Source organism: Gekko japonicus, unplaced genomic scaffold (genome assembly GCF_001447785.1).
Source record: "Gekko japonicus isolate JY-2015 unplaced genomic scaffold, Gekko_japonicus_V1.1 scaffold200, whole genome shotgun sequence".
NCBI classification, from domain to species: Eukaryota; Metazoa; Chordata; class Lepidosauria; order Squamata; family Gekkonidae; genus Gekko; species Gekko japonicus.
The window spans coordinates 874245-891473 of NW_015160214.1; the positions used below are offsets into that span (position 1 = coordinate 874245).

A 17229-nucleotide genomic window follows, 5' to 3' on the forward strand; every position below is an offset into this window, starting at 1 on the left:
GGGCCTTTCGTCTCTGCATGCTTTGGGTGGGACAGAACTTTGCTTGCATGTTTACTTTCTATGTCCTTTGAATGTTTTCTTTTAATAAAGATAAGTTTTATTGGAAGAAGAGACCCTTGCTTGAGTGTCTCTGCCAGCGTGTAGGGTTTTCCAACTTGCACCTTTCGCCTTTGGTAAGGAGGCAACACTCAGGGGATACGAACCAGAGGGGGAGTGTGGAGACACATTATTTTCTCACAACACTTTGACTTGCAGACTCTGCTCTGCCCACCCCTCCTTGGCATTGCCAACTCTGGGAGGGGGTTACTTCTTCCTTCCACTCGGGTAACTCACTGCCACCACCTGCCCTTTTGGGGGGGTTTCCTGCTAGGAGGGACAGGGCTCCAAGCCCCCTTTTCCAACCTGAGGCCCCACCTCTATGTCCTCCATTAGCCAGAGCCTGGTTATCAGAGACCAATTACAACTTTGGAACCCCTCTGGAGAAATAGCCACGTGCACTCATACTGCTTTCTGCCCAACCTGGGGGCCTCTCTTGCATTACCGTGTCCAAGATGGTGGGCGAATCTAGGTGGTACAAAGACTGAGAACCAACCTCCAAAGTCAAAAAAGATTTATTGAAAAGAAAATATTTACAAGCATCTTTAAGCACAGCACTAGATCAGCAAATGGATTTCAAAAGAAAATTGGTCATAAATGCAATCCTCTTTCCATTTCCTAGACATGATGTTAAAATACAGCAGGCACTAATGATATTAAAAAGTCACAAGGTTCCTATATACATCCCATTACCTGGGAGACTGCATGGTCAGGAAAAGATGGCCACTATGAATGACCAGAGGACAATGTCATGTGGATGCTCCCCCCAAACAAAACTTGCTGTAAACAAATGAGGGCAGAGGAAAACATCCTTGTTGAAACAGCCTTTGTGCATCAAACCTACACAGCTGATAGTAGGGCCCTAGTGCAGATACGGGCAGGAGTCTGATTCCTGGCAGTGTATCTCATTCCTCACAATAGTCCACTGGAGGAAGAGAGTAGAGGCTTGCCTGCAGTGTTAAGATGTAGAGATTCCTGGCTGTATAAACGCTGTAGTTCTGTACCATTTCCACATAACACAGGCAGGACTTGTAGGATGCTTCACTAAAGCATCACAAATTCTAGTAATCAAAAGTAATCCACTTCTGAGCATGTTTCAGTTGCAGCTACCATGCTTAGCTGCCTCGTGTGATGACAGGGTATTATGCAGGCATAAAAGCTCGGGGGGCATTTTGTTCTGAACCAGAAGAAAGTATTAATCTGAAGTCTAGAGGGATCAGTTTGCGATAATAATGAACCTGGTGAGCAGCGTAAATTCACCTTCCAAGCCCTTTATGTTTGAATTTTGCAGTACCGCTGCTTGTAAGGTCCCCCCCCACCTTTAAGGACAGTGTTGCTTGTTAAAATGTGACCTGTGCCTTCTGTATATATTTGCTTCTAGTTTCGAAATACATCTGTCGATGTCAGTCGTTCGTTCCTTCTTATTTCTTCTCATCCAAGCCTGGGATTTTCTTGCATTGGAGTTTTTTGTCGTTCACATGCACTTCATCAAGCATACTGCCGCTTGCTGCTACCCCAGCAATTTTTGTGAATGGCCATGAGAACTGCGAGTGGATTTTAATGTGGATTTGGAAAGGCTCCATTGCTGGTAGGACTTGCGGCTAATCTTGACAAATGATCACAGGATGAAAGTTTGCCAAGCCAGAGATAAGGCGGTGGGACCACTTCAAGCAGGCACATTTTTCCCACGAAGAAAGGGGAGGTTGTTCTCTTTCCTTAGGAGTTGTGGCCTCTCTGTCCTGAGACTCCTGGACTAGCTCATATTCTGTTGGGGGGGGGGTGTTTGCAAATGACACCAAGTGAATGTTCTTAGGAGGAGTGGGCACTGGTTACATCCAGCTGCTCAGCTTTTGTGGATAACTGTACATTTATATTCCTAGAGAGCAGGACCAGGCATCTGTTCAGATCACGGGCCCCCTACCACCCTGTGTTTTAACCCTCTCATTGACTGGAGTTTTAAAATGCTTTCCTCCCCTCCCTCCCTCCCTCCCTCCCTTCCCCCCTTCCCCTTTCAAACTGGAGGAGCATGTTAGCTTGGAAGATCTTTCTGTTTGTGCCACCCACAAGCTCACGCATACCATTGTGGGGGAAAGCAGTTAATAGAGAAGATAAACATGCACTCTGTGTGTCATCCAACACTCAGTTGTACAAATACTAAGATCGTAAGCTCGGTTAGCATTCACTTGCACCACATTTCATGTCTGACCTGCTAAATGCCCCAGATGTCCAATGAGGCGCTTATATAAGCAAACCGATCTTTCATGGAGTGGAGCTATCAGAGGGCCATTTGGGAGCCTAGTTTGATAACCATCACAGGAAATCTTCCCAGATTTGGAAAGCTAAATCCCTGGCTCCAAGCATAATGCTATAAAAATCAGATCCCGTCAGTTCCAGTGGAGGAAAATGTCTTAATTGTCTCAGGAGGCATACTCCAGAAACAAGAGTCCCTGATGTCCATCATAAACCAGTCACTGACCCAGAAGGCCTTTCTTCAGTCACAAGCGGTTACCCGTCCATTACTTTAAAACCATCGTTTGGAAAGAATGATGTGGCCAGTTATTGTCTGTCTCTAATTTGCCATTTCTGGGCAAAGTGATTGACAGAGCAGTTGGAGAACAGCTCCAGGTCTTCCTGGATGATTTATCTGCTCTAGCCCTTTTCCATCCCTCTTCAGGCCAGGCTATGGGACAGAGCTGGTGCTGCTTTGTTTAGTTGTTGATCTATCCTCAAATAAAGAAAAGAGCTGTGCCTGTTTGTTGCTCTCACTTGATTTATAAGCAGACTTTGATATGGTGGACCATAACATCCTCTTGAGAAGTTCGGTGTAATCAGTGCTTTGGATTGGTTTAAAATGTTCCATATGGACCAGACTCAGAATATTGTTGTTGGAGACCAGTTGTCATCAGTGTGGGGTTTCATAAGGGTCAGTCTTGTCACCTATGCTATTTGATCTTTATGTAAAGCCCTCAGGAGAAAACATTTGTGGTTTTGCAAAAGGCTGTCATCAGTATGCTGACAACACTCAGCTCTGTGTTTCTCTATCCAAATTGCCTAGCGATCTTGAGCCAGTTCATGGCTACTATGGTTGAATGGCTGAACATGAACAAGTTGAAACCGGATCCTGACAAAACAGAGGTGTTGAGGTCTTGAAGGACCTCCCTACTTTTGATGGATTCAGCATTGTTGCTCAAGAAGCACATTCAAGCAGCTGCAAAAAAATGCTTTCTTCCACCTTCATTAAGCCTGGAACATGGGTTCTTACCCTGACTCAGCTAAAGTGGTCCCATGTATCCATGCCACAAGGCTAGACTACTGTAATACTCTCTACAGGTGTTACCCAAAGAGGCAGTCTCCTATTTAATTGGGGGGATTAGTTTACAAAGCAAGAGGGGGTAACTGGGATTTTTCCCTTAAGAGAACTCTCAAATAAACCAGGTAGATGTTCAGCTGGAAAGATTTTTTATTAAAAGAGAAATAAAAAGGCAACACACACAAACACACTTAAAACATGCAAACTAGCTAAGAGGAAATCAGGGAGGATAGGGGAGAAAAAGCACTTTCTGGGAAGGCTATAGTTACCAGTCTTGAAGACAGAGGTCCACAGAAGGTAGGGAAAAAGTGGGAGGGAGAAAGAAAGGGGGATTGGCTTGCGGGGGGGAGAGAGAGAGAGAGAGAGAGGAGGGATTGACTTGGTGGAGGATTGGAAAGAAAAAGAAGGAGAGATTGGCTTGGGGAGAGAAAGAAAGGGGAAGGAGGGAGAGGGAAGGAAGCAAAAGTGGAGGGAATGCCCCCTCCCCACAAGTTTCTTGCGGGTCCCCAGTTTTTATACCTATTCCACAATCACTCTGTTGGTTACTGATCAGTCACTGGGTTCAGTTCAGAGTACTGATTATGGCCCTGGACCCACATATCTGCAGAATCACCTCTGCTTCTGTGCTCTGCAGTTACTTCCCAATAAATGGGTAAAAACAACAGCTGTCCATACCTGAGTGTTGTGTGCTCAGGGAAGCCCGTGCACGTGGCCGGGTTAACACGCGGTTGGGCGAAGGACCAAAGCTTCGCTACCAGAGACAATAGCCTGAATGGATCCTAGCGCGCACCTGTAGGAATGCTAGGATCCTAGGAGGGACCTATGGGTCTAAGGGTGCACTGTAAATATCCAATCACGGGTGTGGGTGTGTGTTTGGGTGTGGTGTGAGTTGTGAATATAAGCTTGTAGTGTCCGCTGACCGCCACCGGAGGCCAGCGCACACGCCTGAGCTTCAGTCTGGGACAACAATGGGGACTAGGATCCTAGTCCCTCCACTGGGGGAACCAATGGGAACCGTGGCGGGAAATTCAAACCCGCCAATGGGACCCAGGGGTGGTCCCCTGGCTGTGTATATAGTTGGCCTGCTGGCCGTTGGTAGCATCTCTCGTTGTGTACCTAATAAAGCGTGCAATGCACTACGTCGTCTGTCGTTTCTCCATGCGGCAACCCACTACACAATAAAGCTCAAATTCTTAATCTTATAAAAAAGTATGATCTGAAATCACTCTGCCATGCATCAGCCTCAGTACTTTATACTGAGCTTCCTCTTTTGCAGGCCATGCTTTGTGGAATGGTCTGCCTGAGGAGGTCAGGAAGGCTCCCACACGTGTTATCATTCCACAGATTGTGTAGAACAGAAATGTAAAGGAGGGTGTTTTTATGAAGGAAACAGGGCTGTAGTATAACAGAATAGTTCCAGAGGGTGTTTTTATGAAGGGATAGGAATCTGGTCTGTTATTGGGCTCTTCCTGCTTTTTCTTCTACTTTTGTACTTCCATTGTCTACATTGCCTACATTTACCTGCATTGTCTTCTAATGTTGTAATCCTAATCCTACTGCACTGTTCGTTGGATATTTTATGCTGCTGGATTGCATTGTTTTTATGTTTTATAATCTACCTTGTATCTCAGCCACAAAGGCGGGCTGTAAATGAAGTAAGAAAATAAAATAAACCAAGGCACATATCAACACCATTGAATTAACTAGGATTTCTACGTAATTACATACTTTAATCCTGTTGAGTTCATTGCCGTGTAAGCATACCTAATGTGTTCTTGTTTATGCTCATTAAATTCTGTGGTCTGTGCAGAGTAATATATGAATTTGCCTTTGTTAAAGCATGTGATGGTGATTTGACAAACGGTTAATAGACCACTCCTGTTTCTATCCCACCCTTCTTCAAGGAGCTTTTTTCTTTTCCTTTGAAAATATACCAGAATGGAACTTCGTTTTCTAAGTCCAGATCAGTTCACGCCTTCCCTTTATCTCCAGGGGCTCCAGTCAGCATAGTTGCTAGCTGATCATGTTTTTAAAAAAAGGACTGTCGTTGGTTGGGTTCAGCATGTAGCCAGATCCTCACTGAACATGCAGTGAGAAGAGGTCAAACAGAGTAACCTCAGCCACCTGCCCACCAATCCTTCAGAGCTCTGTCCCATTCCTTTTCATATGATACACTGCTAAATGTTTGAGGTCTCTTCTGAAGTGTGTGGTGTACATCTCCTGTTTGGGTGGCATCGGGAGAAGACCAGAGCTGAGAAGACCAGGGTAACCCTACCCATAGCTACTTGCTGGTCTAGGCTTTATTTATTTAGGAGATTTGTACCCAGGGCCGTAGCTGCAGTGGGGCATTCTGGGGCCCCACCCCTTAATTAAAAGCCCCACCCCACAAGTAGCCTTGCAGGAAACCTTATATGCCCTCAGGCTTCCTTGTCCCTCCAACTGTGGGATTTGAGGGGGCATTGTGGGACCAGGGAAAAGACAGCTCAGAGGGCATTTAAATGCCTTTTGAGTTCCTTTCCACGGAGCAAGAAAGCTTCATAGGGCACTCAAGAGTGGTACCTTCAATACATCTCCAGCTATCCCCCTTTCTGCTAGCCCAGTCCTGCTGTATGCCACCTAGGTCATGGTGAGTCTTTCAAAAAAATTCCCATGAGCCAGCAAATTTGCATGTTTCCCAAAGGCTCATGGGGATGGTTTCGAAAGACTCACCATGACCTACAGCAGGACTGGGCCAGCAGAAAGGGGGATGGTTGGAGAAGTGCTGAAGGTGCCACTCTTGAGTGCCCTTCTAAGCTTTCTTGCCCTCTGGAAGGGAACTCAAAAGGCATTTAAATGCCTTCTGAAGGCAATTAATTGTCCTGTGAGCTGTTTCTCCCCCCCCCCCCAAGAACTGATGTCCTTGCTGCCCTGTCCCTTGAAAGGAAGGGCTAGAATCAGTCTTGGAGCCTTCCCCTTTAAAAGCAGGTGTTCAGATTAATTTAATGAACTTTAACTGCCCCCCTAAAAATTTAAATGCCTCCCCGAACAAAAAAATCCTGGCTACGGGCCTATTTGTACCCCACATTTTCTTATCAAAGTAGCTCTCAGGATGGCTCCCAGACAAAGTTTGTTTTTTTTTTTAAAAAAATAAGCATTAAAAACCTTTTAAAAGCTAAAACTAATAGCTGCAGAAAAACAGACAGCAGCAGCACAAATCAGTTACAAAAACTGATAAAAGCAATGTAATATTAAAAAGGAATTGGCAGCATTAATCTGAAAGATCAACAGAAATATCATTCCGTTAGGAGACCCTGTTCAGCAAAAGCCCCACATGTCTTCCATGATAAACTAGATCTCCAGAAAGGAGGGACAAGATGAGTTTCTTGAGGAAGGGAATCCCCAAATTTGGGAGCAACTCACTAAAAAAAAGCCCTGTCAGAGTAATCTTGGGGAAGGGCCGTGGCTCGATGGTAGAGCATCTGCTTGGGATACAGAAGGTCCCAGGTTCATTCCCCAGCTATCTGTAGCTAAAAGGAGCAGATGGTAGGTGATGTGAAAGACCCTGAGACCCTGCAGATCTGTTGCTAGTCTGAGTAGATGATATTGACCTTGATAATATGATTCAGTATAAGACAGCTTTCTGTGTATATTCATGTATGGATGAGACTGAGTAGGGTGTTGGGAAAATGAACGGAATCCATATGTACTCAATGCTGCAAAGCAACCACTCAGCCTTCCAGCAGAGAAGAAGGTCGAAGCTAACTGGCTGGAAAGTCTGAGTCAAGATTTGCCTAGAATAGAAGCAGCTCCAAAAATGAAGAAAACTGAGCTGAAAGGAGGTCTCAGAAGAGCAGGGGATTGCCGGAATGTTCTCAGAAAGTGTTGTGTGATGCCTCAAAATTTAGTCGCAAGCCAGCTTGGAAACCGTTTGGTGAAATACAAGGTGAGCAAATGTCTTGGCTGGACTGGAATTGCTGGGGGTGCCTGAGGTTAGCAGAAAAAGGCTAAAAGTCACTTCACTAGCAAACAAGAGGAGCCATCGGAAAAAACGTGCTGGTTACTCAAATGGAACCTTTCCCCTGCTCTGCCACTGAGGCAAGACAAACACAATAATTGCTGGGATCCTGACTCCCAGCACACATCAGAAAGGAAATATTTTACCCAGGTGGGGAATGGGAGGTCAGAGCTTGCTAGTTTGTTGACCCATGAAAAGAGGCAATTATTCAGATGATTACTCTGTACAGGTGCTAATTAAAAAGCAGGCCGGGGAGAGGAGGTCACTGTTGGGTGTCAGACACTTGTGAAATTAGCCTCTAGGTGGCTTGTTCCCTGCTGCCTTTTCAGAGAAAGCAACAGCTTCCTGTCAAAATCCTGCCAGAGCCCCCTTGATCGAGGCCAGTTGTCTTCTATTTTTGTGCCATAATTCATCACAGTTAGTCACACCTAAACCTATTGAATTCAAGAGACAGAAAAATCAAGTGTTGAGTTTCAGGAAAACCCATTTTAGGTCCTCCTACTCTACCCTCGGGTTCCAGACTAGTCACCAACATCTAGTGGATATCCACACACTGGATTTTAGTGGTCCATGTTTTTCATATGTGTCTCATCCAGAGGTTGGATGGCTGAAATACGTCCCAAAAGGGCTAAAATTAATATGCCTCTTTCTCATAATGGATCAGGACTTTAAATAAAAAACACTATCAGGAATCAGACAGGGAGAGAAACTTTATTTTAGATGCTGCTCTACTGAACTGGTAGTTGTCTTATTTTAAAGGAATATTGTTTATGTAATATTTTACTTATTTTTATTTTATTTTTTAAGATTTATACCTCGCCCTCCCTGCAGAGCGGGCTCAGGGCGGCTTACAAGGGGCAAAGCCCATATAAACAGATAAAAGCAATAAAACAATCATGACAGTTAATATGTTTTAAACCCACCTTTCCTCCAAGGAACTTAGGGTGGTAATAACTAGTTCTCCTTCCCATCCCTAATTTTATCCTGCCTATGCAGGGTTTACAACAAGATAGTTCCATACAGTTATAAAACCAATTAAAACCATAAACATACTATGGCCCTGGTCACACGGGCCTGATAACGCGGGGGGGGAGGCGTGGCAAATTGCCCCGGCGCAGTTTGATCCGCGATTATATGATCAGATGCGCCGGCAGCACACCACGGGTCCTTCCCTTGGCGCCGGCGCGTAAACGAGGGACCGGAGGGGAAAGCGCAATCACACCGCGGGCATCCGGAGGCAGCCCATGGCAAACCGTTTGCCAGTACTTTGGAGGTACTACTTTTTTATCACGCGTTTTTGGCGGTAAGCCACGGGTTGGCCATGGGTGCGCTCCACTTCCCAGATGTTGGGGTGTGATCACGCACGGATAATCCGCCCACCACCCGTGGCTCTCCCGTGGCAAATTCCCCATGCGGACGGGGCCTATATTAAACAAACAACATACATTTTAAACATTCCAATAGCATTCAGATTTTTTGGAGGGGGGAGGGTACCGGGCAGATGTAGGAAACCATCGCTGGCCTCAACCAAAAGCCTGGTGGAACATCTCTGCCTTACATGCCCTGCGGAACTTTAATAGATCAGAATGCTTTTTTCATGTTTTTAACATGTCAGTTGTACAAAAGTCGTTGCTGCAGGATGTTGCATTCTAGCCAGTATGCAAAAATACAGCATGCCTACAGTTTCGGACCTGGGCTACAGCGGTTTGCATCATGCAGGTAGCAGGTTGGTGGATGTATGGTTCTCCCTTTGTACCAGGGGACTGCATATCGTTTGCAACTCTCTGGTTACCAAGGACAGCTGACCATAAGGTAGACTAAAGACTCTGCCTGAGATAGCACATTTGAGGAACAAATATGGGCAGTAAACATTGTCCACATTATGCAGTTCTTGGACACTAACCTCAGTGGCTCTGACCTGCAACAGAACCCAGAATTTTCCAAGTGGGAACACTCAAGGAGGATATTCCTTAAAACCTACATTTTAGAAATGCTGAACCTCCCCGTGATAGCAGTCAATGAGAAAATGTGTGCCTCCAAAAACCTTGCAAGTGAAAACCTGTAAGACCCAAGTTAGCAATGCAAAAGCCACTTCAAATAAACTGAAAGAGAGCCTTTGAAACAGTTCCCTGTGTGCAAAGGGTAAAGATCGATGCAGCTCGGAAGAACCATAGCAGTTCAGTTCATAGTTGTGGTGAAACGGAGCCGCTCAGTTTGACAGGTAGCCAGTCACTTGATCTGTTTCAGCACGTTTTCATTGTGAGCCTTAATCCAGTGCAAAGCCTCAGAAATCTGTATAACATTTTGGAGTCTTTAAATGGCAATGGAAAGTCTGCAGTGTTTTCTGTCATTCCCTCCAAGGACTACTGTCCACCACCACCCCAATACTTCTGTGGCAAACGAACCTCAGTTCAAAGATTTTACTTTCACTCTAACTTAACGGGTTTTTCTTGGGCCTTTAGTTCATTTCCTCACCACATGTTACTAAAAAAATCCTGCAACGAATACCACGTGCACACAGGGATTTGCTCGAATCCCAGGCAATGTGTGGGCTTTCTGCAGTGGGCCAGATAGGGCATTTCCCCGGGGACCATTTTGACATGGGGCAGGGAGAGTGAAGCCCCTTCCTCATGTGTGTCATGGTCCCTACCCAAATCGAGCATTGCATATCTCAGGAACTGAGAAGAACCAGCCATTCACAGCTGACTGTTACATGGGGTGGGAACCCCAGACCTAACCTGTGTATTCTGTAATGTGTGAAGAAGGAGATAGTCACATTTCACAACTGGACACAGGGCTTTGTTGCCGAGTGCAAATATGTTGGGAGGTTGTGACTGTGGACTCCCAGTACATGCAAATTATGAACTCAGTCAAAACATATAAAGTTGTAAGATGTGATGGGATTCATGGTGATTCCCACCTGGTATTTTTTAAATGAGAAGTGATTACTGGTGACTATTCTCCTGTGGAATTTCTATGGCTCGTATTTCCATCTTGCTTGCTTCCCAGCCGTTTACCCAAAATGCACCACCTCTAACCCATCCGTGTACCTAGTGTGGCAACAGAGGAGTACAGCTTAATCTTTTGCCCCCCTACTTTCAAAAATACTCACCTTTCCAGTGATATGGAGTGACCTCTGCTGGACAAAGGAGGTGGTGTTGTCCAGCCATGATTTGTCCTTGGATAGTTTGTTAAATCACCAAATGAGAAGGGAGCACTCACTGGAGAAGACCCTGATGCTGGGAAAGATTGAAGGTCAAAGAAGACGGGGACGACAAAGGATGAGATGGTTAGACAGTGTCATCGATGCAACGAACATGAAGTTGAGCAAACTTCAGAGGATGGCGGAAGACCGGAAGGCCTGGCGGGAGCTGGTCCATGGGGTCGCAAAGAGTCGGACTCGACTGTGCGACTGAACAACAACAAAGTTTGTTAAATAAAAGACCCATGGACCATCCCCAGACTGGCTACCCATAGAATATTTCATGATGGCAGTAATCAGGTGCAACAAAGTACAGGAGGTTCTCTCTAGATTTTAGTGGAGTGAACCTTACCTAACTATCCTCCACACAACGTTAATCAACTTCATACATTGACCGTTGAGAATAGACTATTAGATCATTGACAAAAAGTCACAGTTGTTAGCTCAAGACATCTGTGTTATTTATGGGTTCTTAAAAAAAACAAAAACGATTACCAACCTGACCCGACTAGGTACGGCAATATGTTTGTTCATTTATTTTAAAGCCTATTGGGAACTGAAGGCCCTGTGTAGTTTGAACAACACATTAAAAACTTTTAAATAACCAGTTAAATGATACAGATAAACCATTTTTAAAAAATGTTTGCTGGTGGTTGGATGAGCAGTGCAAGAAAAGGAGGAGATTATTTTACCACATCCATCCGTGCAGGATTTATCACCGTATAGAAAGCAAAGAGACATTTTATGCAAAATGCTACAATTCAGAGTGAATTCTGTTGACCACAATAATTTTTTTGCAGTTATCCCATGGCGAGATGGATGGCTCTAGGGTCAAACACATATTTAACTCCTGGCCACCAGAAAATGACAAATCCAGTTTAAATGATAGCTTTCATCTAGCCTGTATTTAGAGAACTGAAAGCATGTTGGATCATTTTACAAATTCCAGTCCATCCCCAAGGATTATTCTGTCGAGACACTCATATATCAAGGGACTCCACTCCAGTGGGGAGATTTGCCCTTGACCTATAAAAATCCCTCTCAGCATCCTTGCCAAGTTCCACAAGAATATCACCACCCAGTGATTGGAGATATTGCTGTACTGTACAAAAGAAGTGGTTGTGTGAATAGAAAAGAGCTGAAGAGAATCTGTACTCAAGAAGAACCAGGGCTCTAGTCGGGGGGGAGCTCTCAGGTATGGAGCTCCGGAAGAGAACCTCTAGGGGGCGGGGCGGTCACGTGGTGAAGCCCCGCCCCCTTCTTTACCCCGCCCTCTGCTTCGATCCTCATTCCGTTTGGGAATGAGGATGAAGCAGGAGGGTAAGTAGCCGGGCCTTCTGACACACTTCCGGTGATGTCAGGGGGTGTGGCCTTCTGTCACTTCCGGTGATGTCAGGGGGCGTGGCATATGCAAATAAGTTATGCTAATGAGCTCCGGCAGCTCTTTTTCTACAACAAGACCCCTGAGAAGAACTATTTGGTGCTTAGTACTTTCCAGATTCTGACTGGCACAGGTAAATAGTCGGTGAGAGTCTGGGGAGTTTAACGATCCTTGTGTTTTCTGAAGTGTCTCACCTGCACTTGATTTTTCTCACCACACCACCTCACCTCCTGCTAGGCCACAGTGAATAATCTGCAGTGAGAGGTGTTTGGGTAGGTAAATTCACCTTACATTTACATGGCCCCAATTGACCCTGAATTCACCTCTTGTGGCCATCCACAGAATATTTCATGACAATGATGACAATGGTTTCATGACATGATAGCTGGGGTGGACTGGCCATTTAACTTGCAGGGACATTGGTTGGTGGGCTCCTGCCCTAGGTTATAGAATGATAGAGTGGATAGTGTGTTGAATTTGGGTCTCAGTTCAAATGCTGGGTAACCTTGATTGCCTTTCTAATCTCAGAGCGATGGATTTGCATCTATGAAGTAGGACTTACAACAACCTCCTTTACATGGTTGTGGTAAGAATGAGTAAGAGAATGATGTTCCTAACCCTCCAAACCCATTCTGGGTTCCAGATGCTAACTGGGGTGAAGGCAAGAAACAAAACTGGCACCAGACTTATAGCTAGAAACAGTTTTTAGCATTTCCGTAGAGTGTGTCTACATAATAAATTTACAGTGTAATCCCAAGAACCCTTTCCTGCTGGGAGTAAGCCCTGTTGAAGAGACCTGAGTAGGATTCTGAGCCGACCTGTTTAAGATTGTTCTCTTAGTCTGGTTTATTCTTTATTTATTTAGGACGTTTGTATGCTGCCTCTCTAGACCTGCTCAAGGCAGCTTACAGCAGTAAAACAAAACCACTCAACACAATAAAACAGTTCAGGAAAACAAATCACATAATAAAACCAGTCAATCTAATGTCATGTATTTAGTATTGATTACCTCTCTGTCATGGACCAGAGTACAGATTCCTCCTCGTCAAGAGTCTGAAGACCACCCTGACCTGGATAGCCCAGGCAAGCCCGATCTCGCCAGATCTCGGAAGCTAAGCAGGGCCGACCCTGGCCAGTATTTGGGTGGGAGACCTCCAAGGAATACCAGGGCCGGGAGGCAGAGGTAGGCTATCGAGCCACTTCTCTGAACATTCTCCATGCCCCAGTAGGAGTTGCCAGAGGTCACCATGACTTCCAGGCACAGGCACACACACATGCGTGCACACACAAAATGCCAAAAAGAGAGAGAGAGAGAGACTGAAGACCCAGACAAGAAGGAAGCTGAGTAGGTGATGCCACCAGAGAAGGAGGCAGTTGAGACACCTCCAGGAACTCTGGGAGGCTAAGTCAGCCGTCTCAGTTACACCTTCTGCCTCAGAATTGGGCTTCGAAGCATCTACCCCAGAGCCCACTGCAGCACCCGCGGTCCTTCTGCAACTGACCACTCAAGCGTCACAAAGTAGAGATCCTACTCTAACCACTATACAATGCTGGCTCTCAATTATGGCGGCGAGCATGGTGAGTGGAGGCCTGCCGCAAGATCCAGGGCCACTCCCAGCACTTTATGGTAACTAAAGAGGGCTTCCAAAAATGACATCTTCTGAGGGCCATGTCACTATGAACTTTCTTTGGTGGCCCAAACAGCCAGTTTGGTGTAGTGGTTAAGAGCAGCAGACTCTAATCTAGAGAACTGGGTTTGATTCCCCACTCCTCCCCATGCAGCCAGCTGGGTGACCTTGGGCCAGCCACAGATCTCTCAGGATTCTCTCACCCCACCTACCTCACAGGGTGTCTGTTGTGGGGAGAGGAAGGGAAGGAGATTGTAAACCGCTGGGTGCCCTTCACAGTTCTCTCAGAACTCTCTCAGCCCCACCTACCTCACAAGGTGTCTGTTGTGGGGAGGGGAAGGGAAAGTGATTGTAAGCCACTCTGAGACTCCAAGTGAAGGGTGGGATATAAATCTTCTTCTTCATCATCTTCATCTTCTTCCATGGCAGAGGAAGTAATGAAGGATAAGTCCACTAACAGTTCAATGTTTATACCTCTGAATACCAGTTGCAGGGGGCCACAGCAGGGGGAGGCTTTGGGCCTTCATGCCTCCAGTTTGTGAGCTTTCTGTTATGCCAATAAATGCCTATGTATATGTATATATGTGAGCTTTCCAGGGATTCTAGCTGGCCATGAAGAACATAAGAACCCTGCTGTATCAGACCAATGGTCCATCTAGTCCATCATCCTGTCTCACACAGTGGCCAACCAGTTCCTCTGGATGGCCAACAACAGGGCATAGAGGCTGAGGCCTTCCCCTGATGTTGCCTCCTGGCTCTGGGACTCAGAGACTTAGAGCCTCTGAATGTGGAGGTTTTCCTCAGTCACCACAGCTAGTAGCCATTGACAGACTTATCCTCCATGAATCTATCTAATCCCCTTTTACAGCTGTTTACTCCTGTGCCCATCACTACAACCTCTGGCAGCAAATGCCACGTTTTAATCACTCTCTGTAGGAAAAGGGATGCTGGACTAGATGAATTATGAGTCTGGTCCTGTAGAGCTCTTCTTATGTTCTGGATGAGGACAAATGGCACAGAGGAAAGACAAAGAGAGACTGCTGTAGAATCTGACTGCTTCTTCCGGGGGAGGGTGGGATAATGCTGCCCATACTTCTGCGCTTGGAGTACAGGAAGAACGTGTATGGACAGGACTGAGAAGGGCCATGAGATATAAAGAATTCATGGGAACCTATATCATGTAATATCAGCCCTTTCTACATATGTAGTGGGCTTAAACACACTTGCCTTTGTGTTGGGAGATGGTTTTGATATGGGGGCAATTCTCACAGGTTTTTGTTTGTTTTGTTTTGCAGAGTGAAGTCAGCTCAAATGATCATACTGTCCAAAATATATCAGTGGCTTTTTGCAAATTGACAATGTGCATATCCATTTCATATCCATTGAGTCACATTGAGCCACCCTTGTGCCATTTTGTGCCATATAACCATAGCAATAGGTAGCAAGGTACTTTGAGTTTACCACTGTTGATGCTATAGTTCTGTAAGCATTGCAGCAAAACCCAGATTAAGTGCCACATGAGATTCCTATGGTGTCCAGCCAGTTTGGTGTAGTGGTTAAGTTTGTGGGCTCTAATCTGGGAGAACTGGGTTTGATTCCCCACTCCTCCACTTGCAGCTGCTGGATGACCTTGGACAAGCCATAGTTTCTGTCAGAGCTGTCCTTGAAAGGGCAGTTCTGGAAAGAGCTCTCTCAGCCCCACCTACCTCACAGGTGTTTGCTGTGGGGAGGGGAATGGAAAGGAGTTTGTAAACTGCTTTGAGACTCCGAGTGAAGGGCGGGGTATAAATCCAATCTCTTCTTCTTCTTCATGTCCTGGTAAAGTGTGATCTGGGCACATGTCAGAAGAAATCTGTGGCATTGTTATTTCAGTGGCATTTTACATTTGCAAAACGGTTTCTGTTGCTCAGCTGTACCACATCCTTGCAAGGCAGGTCAGTGTGATACCTGATTGCAGACAGGGAACTGAGGCTGAGGCTCAGCTAAGGCTACACATGGCAACAACTGGATCTGAAATCAGGTCTTTCCGGGCCAAGATCAACATGTGGTCCGGTGGCCAAAATTGGCTTTCACATAGTTATGAAGATGAGGGTCAGAAGACCACTTCTCCCGTGCCTTGCCAATTGAAACCAGCCCCAAGGCAGTCCTGACCTGGATAGCCCAGGCAAGCCTGATCTCATCAGATCTCGGAAGCTAAGCAGGGCCAACCCTGACAAGTACTTGGAAGGGTGACCTCAAAGGAGTACCAGAGGCAGGTAATATCAAGCCATCTCTGAAATGTCCAAGCCCCACTAGGGGTCACCAGAAGTCACCCTGATTTCCAGGCTCACTCACACACACAATACTTACCAAAAAGAAAAAGAAAACAGTCCCAAGGGCTCTTCCACCCAGTATCTATCAAGCACAATTGCCAGGTACTGAAGCAGTGAAAAGCCTCACTACTGAGTGATGACCTCTCCAGCTTTTACTCTACTGGGTTTTTTAAAAAAAAAATTACACCCTGCCTTTCTTCCCAGGTAGGATCTAAAGGAGCTTACGTCCTTCTCCTCCATTTTATGCTTACAACAACCTATGAGACAGGTAAGGCTAGGATAGAGTCACCCGGATGTTTCCATGGGGCACAGGGGCAGTCAAACCTGGGCCCTCCAGATCCTAAGCCAACCACAGCACCACACGGGTCTACATTTTGGTGGTAGGGGGCCGGCTTTCCAGTCTCCTAGGGATGTCGTGGTTTAAGCTGCTGGGCTTGACCATCGGGGGCATCCACCAGCTTCAGCAAGCCGACTTTGCGGACGTTTGCAGCGAGTTTCCCCGGGTTTTTGATGGGTCCCTAGGCAGGTTCACGGGGGGCCCCATCTCCCTGGACCTGGACCCGGCAGTCCGGCCCATACGGATTAAGGCCAGGCTACCACCCTTAACGGTGAGGCCGAAAATCGAGGCAGAACTCGACAAGCTGGTGGCGCAAGGGGTGTTGGAGCCAGTGGCATCGGCACGCTGGGAAACCCCCATTGTCACACCGATGAAGCCAAACGGGGACGTCCGGATCTGTGCGGACTATAAGTGCACAATTAACAAAGCACTGCAGGACCACGCGTACCCCGTACCGGTGGTCAGCCACGTGCTGGCGGCACTCGCGGGGGCTCGCATTTTCGGAAAACTAGACTTGGCACAGGCCTATCAACAGCTGCCGGTGGACGCCGCCACGGCGGAAGCCCAGACAATCGCCACGCACAGAGGGGCTTTCAAGGTCCACCGGCTCCAGTTCGGCGTCTCGGTGGCCCCGGGGATTTTTCAATCTTTCATGGACTCTCTCCTCAAAGGTATCCCCGGGGTACAGCCCTTTCTAGATGACGTCTTAATCGCCACCCCCGACGCCGCGTCGTTTGCCACCCGACTCCGTACCGTTCTTCAACGCTTCGACCAGGCGGGGCTGAAGGTGAAGCGCGAAAAATGCTTGCTCAGCGTGCCCAAAGTGGAGTTTCTAGGGTTCGCGGTCGACGCACAGGGCATCCACCCCACGGCAGAGAAGACCAGGGCGATCTCGAACGCCCCAGCCCCCACATCAAAGACCGAGCTACAGGCCTTCTTAGGCCTCCTGAACTTTTACCACTCCTTTCT

General features: G+C 46.6%; 1 protein-coding gene across 1 annotated transcript in view; it reads left to right on the plus strand.

Moving 5' to 3' along the window:
* The first annotated feature begins 16333 nt into the window (after positions 1 to 16333).
* EMILIN3 (elastin microfibril interfacer 3) overlaps positions 16334 to 17229 on the plus strand; it is a 30702-nt gene continuing 29806 nt past the window's right edge. Inside the window, exons 1-2 of the mRNA XM_015410328.1 lie at positions 16334 to 16604; positions 16932 to 17131. Coding sequence (XP_015265814.1) covers positions 16334 to 16604; positions 16932 to 17131 — 471 coding nt within the window. The remainder of the gene's footprint in view (positions 16605 to 16931; positions 17132 to 17229) is intronic.